The sequence below is a fragment of the Bufo gargarizans genome, chromosome 5 (genome assembly GCF_014858855.1).
Source record: "Bufo gargarizans isolate SCDJY-AF-19 chromosome 5, ASM1485885v1, whole genome shotgun sequence".
Lineage (NCBI taxonomy): Eukaryota > Metazoa > Chordata > Amphibia > Anura > Bufonidae > Bufo > Bufo gargarizans.
Window position 1 is genome coordinate 64,746,531 of NC_058084.1, and position 18,108 is coordinate 64,764,638.

At 44.2% G+C, this 18,108-nt stretch overlaps 1 protein-coding gene across 2 annotated transcripts in view; it reads left to right on the top strand.

The window, feature by feature from the left end:
- Window positions 1-16,179, top strand: part of TERF1 (telomeric repeat binding factor 1) — a 48,267-nt gene extending 32,088 nt beyond the window's left edge. For both annotated transcript variants that reach the window (XM_044294373.1, XM_044294375.1), the window contains exons 9-12: window positions 2,830-2,880; window positions 6,159-6,247; window positions 13,244-13,329; window positions 14,744-16,179. In XM_044294373.1, coding sequence (XP_044150308.1) covers window positions 2,830-2,880; window positions 6,159-6,247; window positions 13,244-13,329; window positions 14,744-14,911 — 394 coding nt within the window. In that variant the 3' untranslated portion in view covers window positions 14,912-16,179. The remainder of the gene's footprint in view (window positions 1-2,829; window positions 2,881-6,158; window positions 6,248-13,243; window positions 13,330-14,743) is intronic.
- The last annotated feature ends 1,929 nt before the right edge of the window (window positions 16,180-18,108 follow it).

Below are 18,108 nucleotides of genomic sequence, written 5' to 3' on the forward strand. Positions count from 1 at the left end.
AACCCAAGAGACAGGCCCCTAGCGATCGACGCCTTCTCCCTGCACTGGAACTGGGACCTTGCATATGCCTTCCCTCCGTTCCCATTAATCCCAAGGGTTCTCCAAAAAATCATCAGGGACAGAGCCAGAGTAATCCTGGTCACCCCGTACTGGCCCAAGAGGAGCTGGTTCTCGATTCTAACCAAACTCTCCCCAGAGAAAGCATTTATTCTCCCAGGGAGAAAGGATTTCCTGATCCAGGGGCTGGTTCTCCATCTCATCCGGACATCTTCAACCTCTCGGCCTGGAACCTGAGTCCAACCTTCTAAGACGAAGAGGTCTCTCTGAGGGTGTTATTTCTACCTTGAAGGCCAGCAGAAAGAAGGTGACTAACTCCATTTATTTTAAAATCTGGAAGAAATTATGCACCTGGTCAGGCGACGAAGCCCCAGACCAAACCTAATATACAGAAGATTCTGGATTTCCAGCAGAAGGGACTAGAGTCAGGGTTAAATCCTTCTACCCTTAGAGTTCAGGTCTCAGCGCTTAGTGCCTATTTTGATTCCGAATTAGCCAGCCATAGATGGATCCAAAGATTCCTGAGGTCTGCAGCTAGACTAAGACCATCTCTCAAATCAAGGGTGCCTACCTGGGACTTAAATACTATCTTTAGGGGACTCACAGGTCCGCCTTACGAACCCTTGGACTCAAGTTCTCTGAAGCATCTTTCTCAGAAGGCGGCTTTTCTTATTGCTATAACATCAGCAAAAAGGTTACGCAAGATCCAAGCATTGTCAATAAGACAACCATACCTCACAATACAGGAGGATCGTATTACCTTGAGGCTAGACCCGACGTTTTTGCCAACAGTAGTAACAGACTTCCATAGGAACCAGGAGATCATTCTTCCCTCCTTTTGTGAAAACCCTAAGAATTCTGGAGAAGAACGTTTCCATACCCTGGACGTTAAACGAACAGTGCTAAAATACCTAGAGGTCACTAGAGACCTGAGGAAGGTGGAAAACTTACTAGTGCTCTTCTGTGGTAAAAATAAGGGGAAGGCAGCTTCCAGATCTACCATTGCCCGATGGGTAAAACAGACTGCTACAAGATCGAAGGCATCAGTTGTCCAGAGGTCATTCGGGCTCACTCCACGAGAGCCATGTCTGCCTCTTTCGCTGAAAGGGCAGGAGCTTCCCTAGATCAAATATGCCAGGCTGCAACCTGGTCTAGTGTAAACACCTTCATTAAACATTATAGACTCTACTTATCCAGGTCCTCTGACAGGCCGTTGCCCCACCCTAAGATGTATATAATTTATGTCTCTCTGGGCCGTCATGGTGGTGAAGTGGAAAGCCGGAATTAGACTTACCGGTAATTAATTTTCCACGAATCCACCATGACTGCATGATATCCCACCCAAATTTTTTTATTCCAATGATTTGGTATGAGTTAATACCAAAAACAAAAAAACACTTTGTTGTTTCACTTGTTAACCGGTGATTGTGGCACTATAATCTGGAACTCACTGGTGAAAGGTTTAAAAGGATCCCTCCCACCACCAATCTCTGTTCCTGCCCCTACAGAGGTCAGGGGTCAATCTCTCTCTGGGCCGTCATGATGGATTCGTGGAAAATGAATTACCGGTAAGTCTAATTCCGGCTTTCCACAGCAAGTGTAGAGAAATTGCAGGCAAGTTTACACCAAATTGTGTAGATTTTGAATGCAGATTCGCCGTTGCAGATTGGCTGAATACAAAAATCTGTATGCCCACTATCCCTATCTTCTGCTTGCCTGGCCCCCTGCTGGTCTCTGAGTCCTGTATAGTGGTTTTATATTATACAATATAGACAAAGCGCTCTCCTGCTCATCGTTTGGAAGGCACGGAGGTGCTCGGAACACAGCACCAAAGGTACATCCAAAAAAGAGGAACAAATTCCAGCTTCCCATTAAAAACAATGGTCTTTATTAAACAAGCGATAAAAACTCCCATAGAAAAAAACACTTTTTTTTATCTAAGCGTTTCCGATTAAAACATTAAAAACCTTACAATAGTTTTATATTAATTGTAAACTGCTTTTTTATTTTACAATTCTCCACACATGCATTAAAAATACTAGAAGATTTGTAGCAGCACTTACGGAAAAAATGTCCAATGTGGTGGTGGTGCCAGCGGTGATGGGAACCAGTCTGTAGTTCCCCCGTAGTTCAAGGAAATTGAGAAAAACTGTGTCACTCCTAATTATTCAAAGATTCAGCATTTTATTCACCAAAATGTGCAACGTTTCGACCCCACGAGGTCTTTTTCAAGGGTTGAAATGTTGCACATTTTGGTGAATTAAATACAGAATCATTGAAGAATTAGGAGTGCTGCCGTTTTCTTCAATTTCCTTCTCCACACATGCAGCAAAATCCAGAGAATTTGGGATTTGTTGCCGATTTTGACCTCAGTGGGTACAATCATCCACTTTGCTCCTGTTGCTTTCCGCTGCAGATTTTCCACACATCTGGATTTTGGTGCAGAAAAATCCACAACTTTTGGGTTTTGTTGCAGATTTTGACTTCCCCATTGACCTAAATCATCAACTTTGCTGTTGCTGCTACTGCATATCGCTGCTGATCTTCCACTCACAAATGCAGAGGGAAAATCTAAAGAAGTTTTGGTGCGTGTGGATCTGCCCTTATTGTATTTTAGAACATTTTGTAGCTTTATATAATTAAATATGTTAATGCCTTATGGAGAGAGTTTGTGTTCATGAGACAACCCTGTAAAATGCGATAACTCTGGCTTCAATGTATTGCAACGCGGAAGTCTAAACTCCTTTTATTCCTTTTGCTTTTATTTACAAGAAATGAATTGACAGGGGAAGCCGCGCATATTACAGATAAAGCAACAGAAAGGTAAGAAACTGTTTGCTTTGTATAAAGGAACACTAATCATAGATATGAATGATAAAATAACAGGAGATAATTTTGCTTGCACTGTCGGGGCTCTGCACACGACTGTGTGTTGGCCGGGCCCGTGCAGTGGACCGCAAATTGCAGTCCGCAATGCTTGGGCACCGACCATGGGGCAGCCGCATGCGGATCACTGACCCATTCACTTGAAGGGGTCCGCGATCCGCATCCGATGGTCCACACCGCAAAAAAGTAGTGCATGCACTACTTCTTTGCGGTGCGGAGGCACAGACAGAAAACCCATGGAAGCACTCCGTAGTGCTTCCGTGGGCTTACGATCCGTGCCTCTATTTCTCACCGCACCACATCTCCTGGATTGCAGTCCCATTCAAGGGAATGGGTCTGCATCCATGATGTGGGCTGCAATACGGCAGCAGCCATGTGCATGAGCCCTTAGGAAGTTTGCAGGACTTTGGGTATGCTCCAAGAGTCTTATTGAAATCGTGCAGAGAACACATGGAATAATCCCCTGCTGACTTGTTCCTTTTTTGGCTAGTAACAGCTAATGGATTGTGATTTAGGCAAGAGGTGGTGAAAAACTGTCTTTATGTGCTACGGCAGACAGAGCAAAAAGGGAGGCTCCTGCTCCAGCCATGGTGGTATAAAATGAAAAAAGCGTTACTTACAGTACCTGTTGAATCACCCACTATTCCAGACTGTCCTGGTCTTCCTTGCCAGTCTTTATTTACTACCTAGGACCACTGCAGCCAGTAGATGGCCTCACAGGTAAATTTTTGTTTGCTAATCACAGAGAACCCTGTTAATCAATCAGTGCAATTTTCAAATAACTTTTTGATGATTTTTTTTCATGAGCTTTCAATCAGTGAATGAGAATATTCACTGTTTATATCCTGAGAATAAAAACTGTCCTTATACAGATGCTCTCTCTTATAGCCTAAATTTTTTTGGTCAAAATTTTCTTATAGTATATATTGAGGGTAGCAACTCTTTTCAGACTGAGCAACGGCCATCTGCCTGGGGCTGCTGAGCAGAGTACAAATGTAGCTGGTTCTTGCACTGCCCTGAAAATGTAGGCTTAGGTAAGTCCAAGAGAGGCGGTATATTAGTGTCAGGTACCCGTCTGCAGAAGCCACCTTGACGCTTGGTAGATGGCCCCGACACACGTTTGATCAAAAATGTACGCTAAGAGCTTCCATTTTTCACGTTCGGTGCGGATCTGTCTTGTATCTGCTCAGACGGATTCGCACCAATAATGCAAACGCTTGTATCCGTTCATAACGGATCCGTTTGCATTATTCATTCAAAAAAAGTCTGTCAAAACGGATCCGTCTTGATTTACATTGAAAGTCAATGAGGGACGGATCCGTTTTCAATTGCACCATATTGTGTCAGTGAAAAACGGATTCGTCCCCATTCACTTACATTGTAAGTCAGGATCCGTTTGGCTCCGCATAGTCAGACTGTCACCAAAACGCTGCAAGCTGCGTTTTAGTGACCGTCTAAAAAACGCAACGGAGACCAAATGCAGCCAAATTGATGCATTCTGAACGGATCCTTTTCCATTCAGAATGCATTGGGGTTGAACTGATCTGATTTGAGCCGCTTGTGAAAGCCCTGAAACGGATCTCACAAGCGGACCCAGAAACACCAGTGTGAAAGTAGCCTTAGAATGATCCCCATTTCTCAGCTCTATTGTTTGTATCTGAAATGTTGTGCAGCCATTTCTTTTATCAACCATGTTTGCTTGATGGATATGCACCTGTGACTATGTATATGAATGTGCTAAATTTTCTTGTAGTATGCTCCTATAGCAAGTCAGTGTCTGTTAGATCAGAGCTATGTGACAAATGGAGGTCACATGGAGATTTCTTACCATGGGGAAAAAAGCTGAAAGCCACCTTGCAACTATTGCAGAAAGTTGGAATTTTTACAATAGTCACAAGGTGGCTTGTGATTTGCTCTACCATAGATAAGAATAGACAAGCGTCACAAAACCGAATTTGGGTCTCTGAATCTAATTTTATACAGTAAGGACACATTTCATACACATCAAGCAACACTGCTAACCACTGAATCATCACACTGAAGTTTTATTGCAGCAATTTTGTCACGGCTGAGGTTGGGGAAAACCCTCAGCCGTGCGATGCCAGAAGATGTTAGTGGCTGCTCAGCCAGGACGACAGAATTGGGGAGCAGGTCACCTCCTATCGCGTCCCTAATCTGACCCTGACTCCTAACCATATGAGCCAACCCTGATGGTGGGAGGGCTCATACACCGGAACCTAATATTCCTACTCGCCCTCAGGATTTCCCTGGAACAAAGAGCAGGGTAAGACGACCTGTTCCTTCTGAACACGGAGGAACAGGAGTCTCACTGGCCAAGCTGCAAGGAGATGGGGTACATAAACAGATGTTTGGATATGGCAGGAGAACTACTCTTGTTCACATCTACCTGCCTCAGCCTTGCTGACTGGATCCAGTGCTCACAAGCTGATATCCAGACCAAACATAAATGGACACAGCAAACACACATACACAAACAGGAACCCAGATCCATAGCTGCATTAAACATGAAAGGAAAACAACATCAACTTAACATCACATATAAACATTTATGACCACAATGGTGGCCCTCACTGGCAGATGGTATAATGGACCAGGAGGGTGCCTCCTGCTTACAAACAAGGCTGGAGTACCCCTCAGACTACTGATCTTAACTGAGGCTTTATAGCCCATGTAGCCACACCCACACACAGACACACCCAGTGCTCACATACTAAATAACCCTTCCAACACAAGGCAAGGGAAGACGGACACTTAAAGGGGAAGTACAGACATAAACACACACTTCACCTGTTGCCGCTGGCAACGGCATGCGTGGCAATGTCCTGGGGATCAGCCAGAAGGCCGAGACACTGCCACCACATGCATACAACACCAAACGTAGTCACGGGCAGCCAAGTGAAGGAAAATGTCACTACGCACACCATAGGCTGTGACAAATTTTTTGTATTTATGCGTTACTTTTGCTGTGTTACACAAGCCTACATGAGCAAGAAAGGTTTGAACTAGATAAACAAACATGCTTCCATTCACTTACAGCAAGCAGAAAGATTGAAAATGCACAGAAATTGAAAGAGTAATATTAAAAAGTGCACACTTTTTCACTATACAATGGCTGAAAGTTATTTGTATAAAACTGTAGAGGCCAAAGAGCCGGAAAACAGTTTAACATGGCTTCTTTTGTGCTTCTTTTGTAGACCGCTGAGGAGACTCTTTTCTTTGGAGCGAGGCACACCATGGCATCCAGACAAAATGTGCAAGAGGATAATAAGCAAACCCATTACAGGTGAGTCCATTTCACAAGTCTTTATAACTGTTTACTTCCAGTAATAATAATAGGACTTTACCTCTGCCTAATTTTTGGCAAATTCTAATGCTTTTTGGCAGCATTACCCCAGACTCCAGTAGTCCACCATCTGCTGGGTTCACACTGTAAAGCTTTAGTGCTCTACACCGTTTGACCCTAACATTAGGGTGAGTAGGACAGTTGGGTTCAGTTGGTGATGTGACCGAATCTGGCCTTACAGTTATTGTCGGATATAAATTAGTTTCATTGTGGTTTGTGAGTTGAAACTTCATTAATTCCTTAAAAGTGTTTTCCACTACTTATATATTGATTGCCTATCCTCAGGATAGGTCATCAGTATCAGATTGGTAGGAAGTGAATACCCTCATCAAGCAGCTGCCAGTGCTGGAAACTGTACAGTCCATCCACTGTCTAGTTTTCGGCGCTGCTGTACAGCAGCTCAGCTCCCATTTACTTGAACAGAGCGAGTACTTGTATTTACACTACGCCGCCGCTACAGGGGAGATGACACGTGATATAAACAGGCTGCACAACCCCTTTAACTCCAAATACCCCAGTAAGGTATTTAACATTTGATTTCGCACTCATTATCATTGGGGGACACAAGACCGTGGGGACACAGGAACGTGAGTATAGCTTGCTGCTGCCACTAGAAGGCGACACTAGGCTAGAACTGTTAACTTCTCCCCTGCAGGCTATACCCTCTCCAGCCAGGAGAAAGCATATTAGTTTTAGCTTAGTATCCATAGAAGGCAGACCTCCCTGCCTTAAGCAGGGTGGCTTCTTCGTTTGATTTATTTATTTTGTTTAGTTTTCCTTTTTCCCTTTTAGATTTGGGAAACAGAGTCGCCCAGCCTCTCTGTTATCCCGGGGAGCAAGGCCGGTGTCGGAGTCCCTCACCGCTCGACCTCCCCACAGAAGCAAAAGGTGGATCTAGGGCACCCCAGCTCCCCTGCTTCCCTCCAGCAAAAGGGTCACCTAGGTCCGCCAAAGGAAAAGACCCTCCCGCCATACCAGACTCCTGCCACTCCGGTGACAGTTGCTATGGAGGTGACCCTGCTGGAAAAGGTGACCTTGCGGGTCCACTTAGGGAGGGGGGAAGAGAAGTGGATGAAGATGAGGCGAGTACATGGGATTAGATAAGTATGTTTAACCCTCTTTCCCCTCCCTCCCTCTTTGGTGGCAATAGTTTTCAAAGGTTTACAGGCACAGGGCTTCATTTATCGTAGCCCAGGACCTCTAAAGGCAATCCCTCTCAACCCCCCCCCCCCCCCCCTCCCCTCCCCTCTAGGCCGGCGGCTACACGGGCACATGGGGGGTTAATAACTGTTCTAAGACAGCGGGAGCCCGAGCGCACCGCTGTAGTCAGGAACCATGCACCGGTCGGACAGGCAGGCAGGGGAGCGGAGGAGGCTTTCCGCTCCCCGATATCTAGCACATGATCCGCCCTTTTTCAGGAGCGGGCACCAAGCGCGCCGCTCTGGAAGGGTTAACGCCTGCATGATTGGCTGGGCACCGCAAAAAATTCCAGCCCGTGCTGTTTGTCTTCCCGGCCCGTGGGGTGAACCATCCCCCCCCCCCCCCCTCCCCGGCCGGTGTGCGCATTTCGCACCCTGCTCCAGGTCCCTCTGTCCTCCCGGTCGGCCGTGCTAAAAAACTTTAGGCCCCAGCTTCGCGGCCTACTAGGCAGCAGCTTTCATCCCCTGGTATGCGTTGCAACTACATACTATTTATTGATCAAAGTCCCTTTTAGAGACCCTCGGGATATTTTATATTAATACAACATTGGTCTATTGAGACCTAGAATCCCTGTAGGGGTCCCTAACTAATGTTAAAAATTATATCTTTATTGATTATTTATTTAAGAAAATTTTTGGGAAACACACACTCTAAAGAAGAAAATTTATTTAAAATTATCAGTGTCTAGTGTCATATGGGATTATTCCGGAGTAGTGTAATTGCGTTCACCATTGTTTTGTGGGGTCCCTTGGTGGGTGTAACTCATCCCACCTTTTACTGTAGGGTGGTATTCACACTGGCAGTTATAGTGCTGATTGTTTTCTTGTACTACTTCAGATGACCCACTAAACCCAGGAGGTCAAATCAATATTCCAATAGTCTGCTGACTATAATTCCTGTTTCTGGTCTTATATTAAAATATAACTTTTATTTTCCTTTTATTAAATACTATATTTAACATACAAAAAACAAAAAAACACACTCTTTTAAAATGCATATGGAGGGCTTGGACCTGTGGGCTCAGTATTCCTATTGTCCGATTAATCAGAGGGACATTCTCTCATAGATATCATGGACTTCTCTGTATTTAATTGTGTAATGACACTTCAGTGCCAGTAGGTGTCACCCCGACACCAGGCAAACGCCGTACTTGGTAATAGTGTTAGGTCCGCAACTATGTATCTATTGTGTCCCTCACTGCTGATTACACAGTTACTATATTCATTCCGTCTTTCTAATCTGGCCCTCACACAGGTTCAGCGTCTGCAGATCACCTCTCCCTAGTCCATCTTCAGCCCTGCCATCCTTATTAAAATCTTACAGACACAGCTCCTGGGGGAGCTGTGTTTGTTTTCTTGTAGTCACATGCGGTACACTAGTGAAGGTATCACTCCTGCTGAGAATCTCTATCTAACCTCTGTAATCAAGGTGACCATACAGCTAACAATGTTGCTGTTCTTGTATTAGATGTAACTATTTGTCTCTGCCACAGGGCTGCCTCTGAATCGCTAGTCTCCCTCGCTCTCTACTGTCTCCCTCCTCTCTCTCTCTCTCTCTCTGCTCAGACTATACTAAGTCCTCTATTACTATTCTTAGAGGTCTCAGTTGGCGCTGTGAATACCTATTTCCCTCACTCTAACACTCTCCTTGTATGCTACGCTGCTGCTACAGCGTGCTAAAGACTGTTTCTCCCTGCGAACTAGACACTGTTTAAAACGTGTAACACTATACCACCCCTCCCGACATGTTTCGCCACACGCTGTGGCTTCGTCAGGGGATGTGGGGTATATGTGACACGTTTTAAACAGTGTCTAGTTCGCAGGGAGAAACTGTCTTTAGCACGCTGTAGCAGCAGCGTAGCATACAAGGAGAGTGTTAGCGTGAGGGAAATAGGTATTCACAGCGTCAACTGAGACCTCTATGAATAGAGGACTTAGTATAGTCTAAGCAGAGAGAGAGAGAGGAGGGAGATAGTAGAAAGCGAGGGAGACTAGCGATTCAGAGGCAGCCCTGTGGCAGAGACAAATAGTTACATCTAATACAAGAACAGCAACATTGTTAGCTGTATGGTCACCTTGATTACAGAGGTTAGATAGCAGAGATTCTCAGCAGGAGTGATACCTTCACTAGTGTACCGCATGTGACTACAAGAAAACAATCAGCACTATAACTGCCAGTGTGAATACCACCCTACAGTAAAAGGTGGGATGAGTTACACCCACCAAGGGACCCCACAAAACAATGGTGAACGCAATTACACTACTCCGGAATAATCCCATATGACACTAGACACTGATAATTTTAAATAAATTTTATTCTTTAGAGTGTGTGTTTCCCAAAAAATTTCTTAAATAAATAATCAATAAAGATATAATTTTTAACATTAGTTAGGGACCCCTACAGGGATTCTAGATCTCAATAGACCAATGTTGTATTAACTACATTCTATGGTTCCTCCTGCACAGCTCCTTCGTCCGGTTGCAGATTCTTCTAGCACTGAATTCAGTGGCCTCTGCTGTGTGGCCCCCCTCCTCAGCTGGATTATGGTGCTATCAATAAACTTGTGGCTCCCCTTGCATGGCTTCCTCCTCAGGCGGAGTTTTGCATGGCCACTAGATCCTGTGGCTACTTCTGTATAGCGCCAGTTTCAGATGGGGAATGGGCTTTAGCCCTAGCCTCTTTTTTTTCTTGTTTTTTTTTTCTATCTCTGGCTCAGGGTTCACGGCCACCCCGCAAGCCTTGGTGGCTCCTACATTACTACTTTCCCCTCATCTGCATTTGCATGGGGTATTGGTTCCGTGGCCTTCTCTTTCCAGCCATGTTCCGGACCCGGCTGGTGGGCGGTGGCGCCTACCACATCCCTCCCTCTACAGGTGAATCCTTCCCATTGAACCTGGGTGTGCTACCTGTATCTACAAAGAGCCACTGAGGAAGGGGAGAGAGGTCCCTGAAACGCGTCTGGCAGAGTTCACCCCCATACACAAAGATCCGGACCTAGTGCACAGGACTAAAGGACCATTTTCAACTACGGAGCGCTCCATACAAAGCTTTGAAAGACTATTGGTACGAAAGACCGGACTGAGTAGCAAGCCCCGCGAGACACGTATCACGTGACGCGGAAGTCTCGGTCGAGGACGCTAAGCAGGAAGACGCCGGCAGTGAGTAGCAAGTCCTGCGAGACACGTATCACGTGACGCGGAAGGCTCGGTCGAGGACGCCAAGCAGGAAGACGCCGGCAGTGAATGGTGAGTGGAAACTTTAGCGGCGTCCCCGATATCACAGGGGAAATTATCATCATACGCCCTACCACTAAAACCACACACAATAATTACATCAGACCAGCAAATCAAGGTCCTGCATCGGACTATATTGTTCGGCCACGTCATCCCTTATACAGGGAGTATTACCTAAGGTACACAGAGTCATTGTATGAAACGGACATTTATTTCAACTCCTTCAGTCCTATACCTGGACACATACTTCAATAACGTATTGTGCTATCATAAGCCAAATTTGTTGAAGGAATAGATATCTGCACATCACGTGCAGCTTGCACCAGTGTGCATACCATCTGCGATTTTGCACAAGATTTAATTTCATTTTTATTTTTGTATTTTACTATTGTATTTTATTTTATTTTTACATGTGTTTTTAGTGTATATTGCTGTAATAAAATGCTACTGTCTGTGTGAACCCACATATCTGAGTGCCAGTCTTACATTTTTTCATTTTTAAAAAACCTCTATACTGATTGGGTGATCAGTTTTTTGACTAGAGCACCAGTATCATACCATAAAGAAGGTGAGCTATCCACTCTATTTTTATCTGTATCTACAATTACCTCTCAAGACATGAGTAATGGCTATGTCATGTCAGTCCGATGGTGGTCTTATTTTTTTTTCACTGCCCATTCTGTGGGTAGACTACGAGGCTCACCACGCCAGGCAGAGCAGGGTGGCTGTCATGCCTTGCCACCGCCGATAGACATTTCATTCCTGGAACAAAACACCCGTTCTAATTCTTGTTCCTCCTCGAGCTGAATGGTTGCCTGTCTCCCCCTTCTGTCTATCTGGCCAGTAGCGTGGTACTGCTCCGGAATCCCATAACTATTTTTTTTCCTATGTGACCAATGTTTCTCAGGTACGGTTGGGACGTTGGACGTTGTCATCGCACTCCATCCGGCAGGAGTATTTCTCTCATTTTGGTCTGGTTCAATTTTTCCCATCGGGCAGCGTTGCCACACTGTCAATATATGGTCGCTGGCGAGCCTTTCCACCGCCGGTGATTCTCACATCGGCCTTACTTCTACCTATCTCCAAGGTATTGGTTCTTTGGCCTGCGGTTCGGCATGCCTGATTCAGACGTTTGTCTCTGTGGTTTATCAACAGCTTCTTTTGCTAGAAGTCTCACCACAAGCCTCTACGGCTCTGGGGGCATCGGTCTACCAATTTACCGCTTCCTAGGGAGAATTTCTCTTTAGCAGAGGAGGATCCTGGGATTTTGGTTCTGCTTTCATGGTTGGGGCCAGGTAGCTGGTTTCGTCCACATGGCCTGTAGGTCGTTTGGTGGCTTTTCAGTGAGGATCATGACCTCTCTCTACGGCATTCCTCCCACCCGGCGAATTTCGAGTTGGTAGCGCCTTCTTGTATGAACATTTTTTGCTTGTCATACACCCACAGGCAGTCCTCCGCCCATTACCTCCTTTTTTTTTGCTGAAGGTAGTCACCACCTTCCATGTCTACACAGACATTGTTTTCCCTTCTTTTTTTTCTTTCCCTCGCATCCTGGAGAGTGAGCTCTCTATCAGTCGTGATTTGGGCTCAGAGGTTTGCTTGTCTATGACTAGCTCTTTCCGCGGTACGGATTCTTACCTAGTTATTCCTGTAGGTCCTTGTAAAGGCTCGACAGCCTCCAAGGGGATGTTCCCAGGTGAATCTGTTTAACAATTGCTGAGGCATTCCGCTCCCAAGGCAAGGCACCGCCCAGCCGAGTTACAGTACACCCGACCAGTGGTCGGCGCTTCTTAGGTTCATCTCCACCATGCCTCTGCTTCGCAGTTGTATAAGGCAGCGTCTTGGTCTTCCTGTCACACGTTCTCCAAGTTTTACCAGGTGCTTTCCTAGGCCAGTTGCCGCTCCGGGCCGCAAGTTCTCGCAGGCGGCAGTATATTAAGCATTTTCAAGGGCTTTTTTTCCATAGGCGTGTGACGTCCCACGGTCCTGTCCCCCCCTCCCAATGATAACGAGCGAGAAAATGACATTTTTGTGAACGCTCCTGTAAAATCTCTTTCTCACTGAGTTTTCATTGGGGAACACAACACCCACCCAGTATGGATATTTCCTTTTGATGCTGATGTTTAGCGATGGGTTAGCCAAGTGGGTCTTCGGTTCGGACCACTGGCGTTTGTTGTGTATTTTTTAACCTTCTTGTTTCGTTTTTTTTTTCTCCTACTCCTATTGCTTGGCCACAAACTGATATGCTCTCTTCTGGCTGGAGGGGGTATAGCCTGCAGGGGAGGGGTTAACAGTTCTAGCCTAGTGTTGCCTCCTAGTGGCGGCAGCAGCAAGCTATACCCACGGCCCTGTGTCCCCCAATGAAAACTCGGCAAGAAAGAGATTTTACAGGTGAGTTCACAAAAATATTTTTTTTCTAAACTGGACGACTAAATTTAATTTTTAAAATACATTTTTGTCAGTGAAGTAACCTACACATATTTTCCTTATTGTCATACAACAGCAAAACAAAGCTCTGATACATTAGAAAATGTACCATGTGAACATCTTGAAACTTCTGTTAATTCTACAACAATTAAGAAAAGACAGGTAAGGTGTTCTGAACCAGGATACCCAAATATATTTGTTAGACTATTTTCACATCTGCGCTTTTCCTTTCCGCTATTGAGATCCGTCATAAGATCTCAATAGCAGGGGGAAAACACTTCAGTTTTGTCCCCATTCATTCTCGGTGAGGACAAAACTGAACGGAATGCACCAGAATGCAATCCGTTCCATTTCATTGCGTTCCCATGACGCACACAAAAGTGCAGCAAGCAGCATTTCTGAGAGCGTCCTGGGATGCGGAGCAAGACAAATCCGTCATGACTCACAATGTAAGTCAATGGTGACTGATCCGTTTTCTCTGACACAAAAGAAAACAGATCCATCCCCCATTGACTTACAATGGTTTTAGAGACTGATCCATCTTGGCCATTTTAGAGATAATACAACCGGATGCAAACTGTTGTATTATCATGACGGAAGGGTTTTTGCTGATCCATGATGGATCTAGCAAAAGCGCAGATGTGAAAGTAGCCTTAATCTGTGTGAATTTGGTCAATATTTTGAAAGATCGCATTTTGTAACAACTCATAAGCTGCAGTTTTCATATTTCCTGGATTTGGTTTCTTCTAGCTAATATCTTTAAATCATTTGATGGGTATATTTAATAGTAACAACTGCTGGGAAAGTAATGAAGGTAAGGTAATCATATTACTGGGTGATTTAAAAATCACTTGTTAAAGATCTTTGTTTTCTGAGATTGGATGGGGGTTGATTGGAAAATTTCTTTACACCACAATAAGGACCAACGATGGATAAAGTTGTATTTTTATTTTCCTACACAGTGAATAGATTTTTGCAAAATTCACCTAGATCTTCTATAGTGACAGAGCAGCATGTTACCCAGATTTATAGCAGAAGGACATCCTGTTCATTATAGGCTATTGTTATTTTCAGCATATACACTCAACATACTCTCCAACAACTGGAAGAATATGTTGACATCCTAAAATTACTCAGCTCTATAATGATTTGGTAATGTTCTTTGAACCAGCTTAAAGTGGTTTTCTGACCTTGGAGCCGAGAACCCCTATGTTAGTAAAATAATACATAAGGCTGAAAAAGACATCAGTCCATCCAGTTCAGCCTGTTATCCTGCAAGTTGATCCAGAGAAAGGGGGAAAAAAATCCTGAGGTAGTAGTCAATTTTCCTCACTTTAGGGGAAATATAGCCAGACCCCTCTTGAACTCTTTAAGTGAATTCACCATCACCACCTCCTCAGGTAGAGAGTCTCACTGCTCTTACCTTAAAGAATGTAAAGGGCCTGTGCCTGTGTCTGTTGTATTTAATAACATAAGCTATATATATATATATATATATATATATATATATATATATATATATATATATATATATATATATATATATAATCTATCCTGTTGTATTTATTTTCTCTAGCCTTGGACCTGGGAAGAAGATGAGCTATTAAAGAAAGGAGTAAAAAAATATGGAGCAGGGAACTGGAGTAAAATACTAGTCCACTATAGATTCAACAACCGCACTGGTGTCATGCTGAAGGATCGCTGGAGAACCATGAAGAAACTGAACATAGTCCACGATGAGTGATTGAGTGATCAGTCAAAGAACTGGCTGCAAATTGGGAGGATTCCCTTTTTTTCTTTTTTTAAGCTTCTGAGCTAAAATGTTGCACATTATTAACCAAGGGAAGTACATTCTCACTTCATGGGATGCTGGAGCTTTATTTTCTTTAAATTGTTCCTAATTTTAGACCTAGCAGTATTATTATTTTTTTCCAGTTCTGTGCATTTTTTTTACATTTCAAACCCAGCTTTCTGTGTGCAGTTGAAAAAAAACATACTCACCTGCTCCCCACCACTCCTTTCCGAGTCCCTAGCTCATTTCTGCGGTTTTCCGATCATCGTCCTGCAAACTTTCAGGCAGACAGGGTGGACCACTGCAGCTAATGACTGACCTCAGCGGTGATGTCTTCCCGAGCAGGCCTGTCACTGCTGGGTCACGTGCCGCTCAGGAACACATCACTGCTGAGAGCAGTCATTGGCTGCATAGGTGCACATGAACCCGTCCATTCAGAAGTTTACAGTACGGGGACCAGAAGACCGCCAAAGGGAATCTGAAAGGAGCGGCAGGGAGCAGGTGAGTATTGTTTTTTTCAACAGGTACAGAAGGTTGGGCTTGAAATTAAAAAAATGTGTGGAAGAGATAATTTTTTTTTTCTTTGTAAAGAAAACAAAGTAGAGGTGGGATGACGAATCCATCGAATTTTGCTGGATTCGTGGACTCAAATCCCGACGAAATTCAAATCCGACGAATCCTGCCACGACATCACACCCAGCCAGGCAACTGTTATTGCTCAAGTAATGGCAGCCTCCATATACCTCTAATTTCAGTTGTCCTTAAAGGGATTCTGTCACCTGGATTTTAGTGACAGAGCTTTTAACATCAGTCTGCTCGTTTTGTATTAAAATATACTAGTATTACTACCCTAAGTGTTATTTGTCTACAAAACAGCTTTTATTAATATGGTAATTACCTGAGTAAGGAGCCCAAGGGGCTGTCCCTCCGGCCGTTGGAGCCCAGATGGGCCCCTTCTCCTGGAGCCCAGCACCGCCACACTACTAATTTATTCACTCCTCATTGCCGGTTCGCGCATGTGCAGTGAGGCCGACTCCAGGCACGGATACGTGTATCCATGGAGCATGCGCAGATGGCTCAGCGACACCGGACATAATGCGTTCACTGAGCCATCTGCGCATGCGCTGTGGATACACATGTCAGCGCCTGGAATCTGCCTCACAGGACGCACTGCACATGCGCCAGCCGGCGATGAGGAGTGGTACCTTCTTCACAGAAGTTCGGGCTTGGGATCGGTGTTCTGTAGATGGTTATAAGGGAAAATAATAGCATTCTGAATACAGAATGCATAGTACAATAGTGCTGGAGGGGTTAAAAAAAATTATTATTTAACTCACCTTAATCCACTTGCTCGCGCAGCCTGGCATCTCTTCTGTCTTCTTTGCTCATTGCAGGAAAAGGACATCTGGTGACGTCACTCTGGTCATCACATGGTCTTTTACCATGGTGATGGATCATGTGATGACCGGAGTGATGTCACCACAGGTCCTTTTCCTGCACAGAAGACAGACAGAAGAGATGCCGGCTGCGCGAGCAAGTGGATTAAGGGGAGTTAAAAAAAAAAAAAATTTATTTTTTTTTAACCCCTCCAGCGCTATTGTACTATGCATTCTGTATTAGAGAATGCTATTATTTTCCCTTATAACCATGTTATAAGGCAAAATAATAATGATCGGGTCTCCATCCTGATCGTCTCCTAGCAACCGTGCGTGAAAATCGCACCGGATCCGCACTTGCTTGCGGATGCTTGCGATTTTCACGCAGCCCCATTCACTTCTATGGGGCCTGCGTTGCGTGGAAAACGCACAATATAGAGCATGCTGCGATTTTCACGCAACGCACAAGTGATGCGTGAAAATTGCCGCTCATGTGCACAGCCCCATAGAAATGAATGGGTCCGGATTCAGTGCGGGTGCAATGCATTCACTTCACGCATTGCACCCGTGCGGAAATCTCGCCCGTGTGAAAGGGGCCTTAGGGTAGTAATACTAGTATATTTTAATACAAAACGAGCAGACTGATGTGATGATGATAAAAGCTCTGTCACTAAAATCCAGGTGACCGTATCCCTTTAAGGTTACTTTCTTTCTGTGTTCACGAATACTTTGTTAAAAAAGTAAGGACTCTTTATTTTTTCATATTTAAAAGAATATTGAGTTTGGATCACTTTGTTTCGTACACCGTTCACACAATTCTTATGTAAAGGATTTGAGATTCGAAAGATTCGAGAACCTATTCGGATTTGAAAAAAATGGGATTCGTCCCACCTCTAAAACAATGGCTTTTATGTTTTTTTAGCAATTGAATCTAATGACAAAATCACCTGTAAATAGACAAATGTCAGCAGATTAATGCATCTGTGATACAAAAAGGTACAAAATCTTGGTTTACTGGTTTGTATCAAATGCAGTGAAAGTGAGCCCAGAAGTGGATCTCCAGCTATGATGGACTAATATAAAACCATTGGCTGAGCTGTGAAAGTACAATATGTCTGACTTTATACTCGCCCAACAGATCTAGATGACTGATTTAGAACAAATTACAGAAATTTTGTGTTGGGTTTTTACTTCATCATTGGATAAATTCCAGAAATGACAGCCTAATGATTTCTTCCTTTATTGATTGTATAGGAAGGTAAAAGTACTCCCTATACTCCTTGTCTGTGCTCACCGTCAAGCCTTTGAACACTAGATTCCTCTGGATGTGCTTACAGGCTTGGATATAAACAGATACTTATAAAAATCAATGATTGACCTTTTATTTTAACATGCTCTTTAGATAAGATCACACATACCAAAACCTAACTGGTTATCTCCTTTCTTCATAATGCAACTCTATTCCTGTTCAAAGACCTTCCTAATGTAGAAATGCAAAATAATAAAAATAAAAGGTGCCAACAAAGCCTGCAGTCTAAACTGTAAGAAATATATGAATAATCATCCAGGATATCATCCACCCTTCATTGTCAAAACCCTGTGTTTGGCTCTACTGATACTGGAGAAAGAGCCATCCCTCACTAATCTGTATGAAGAAGATGAGCTGGAAGCCCCTAACCACTATAACCACTAAACATTGGCCTCTTGGTTGATACCACCCATCAGATGGTTCACCTGAAAATGGGAGGGATCAGGAAATCATTACCTGTGTCA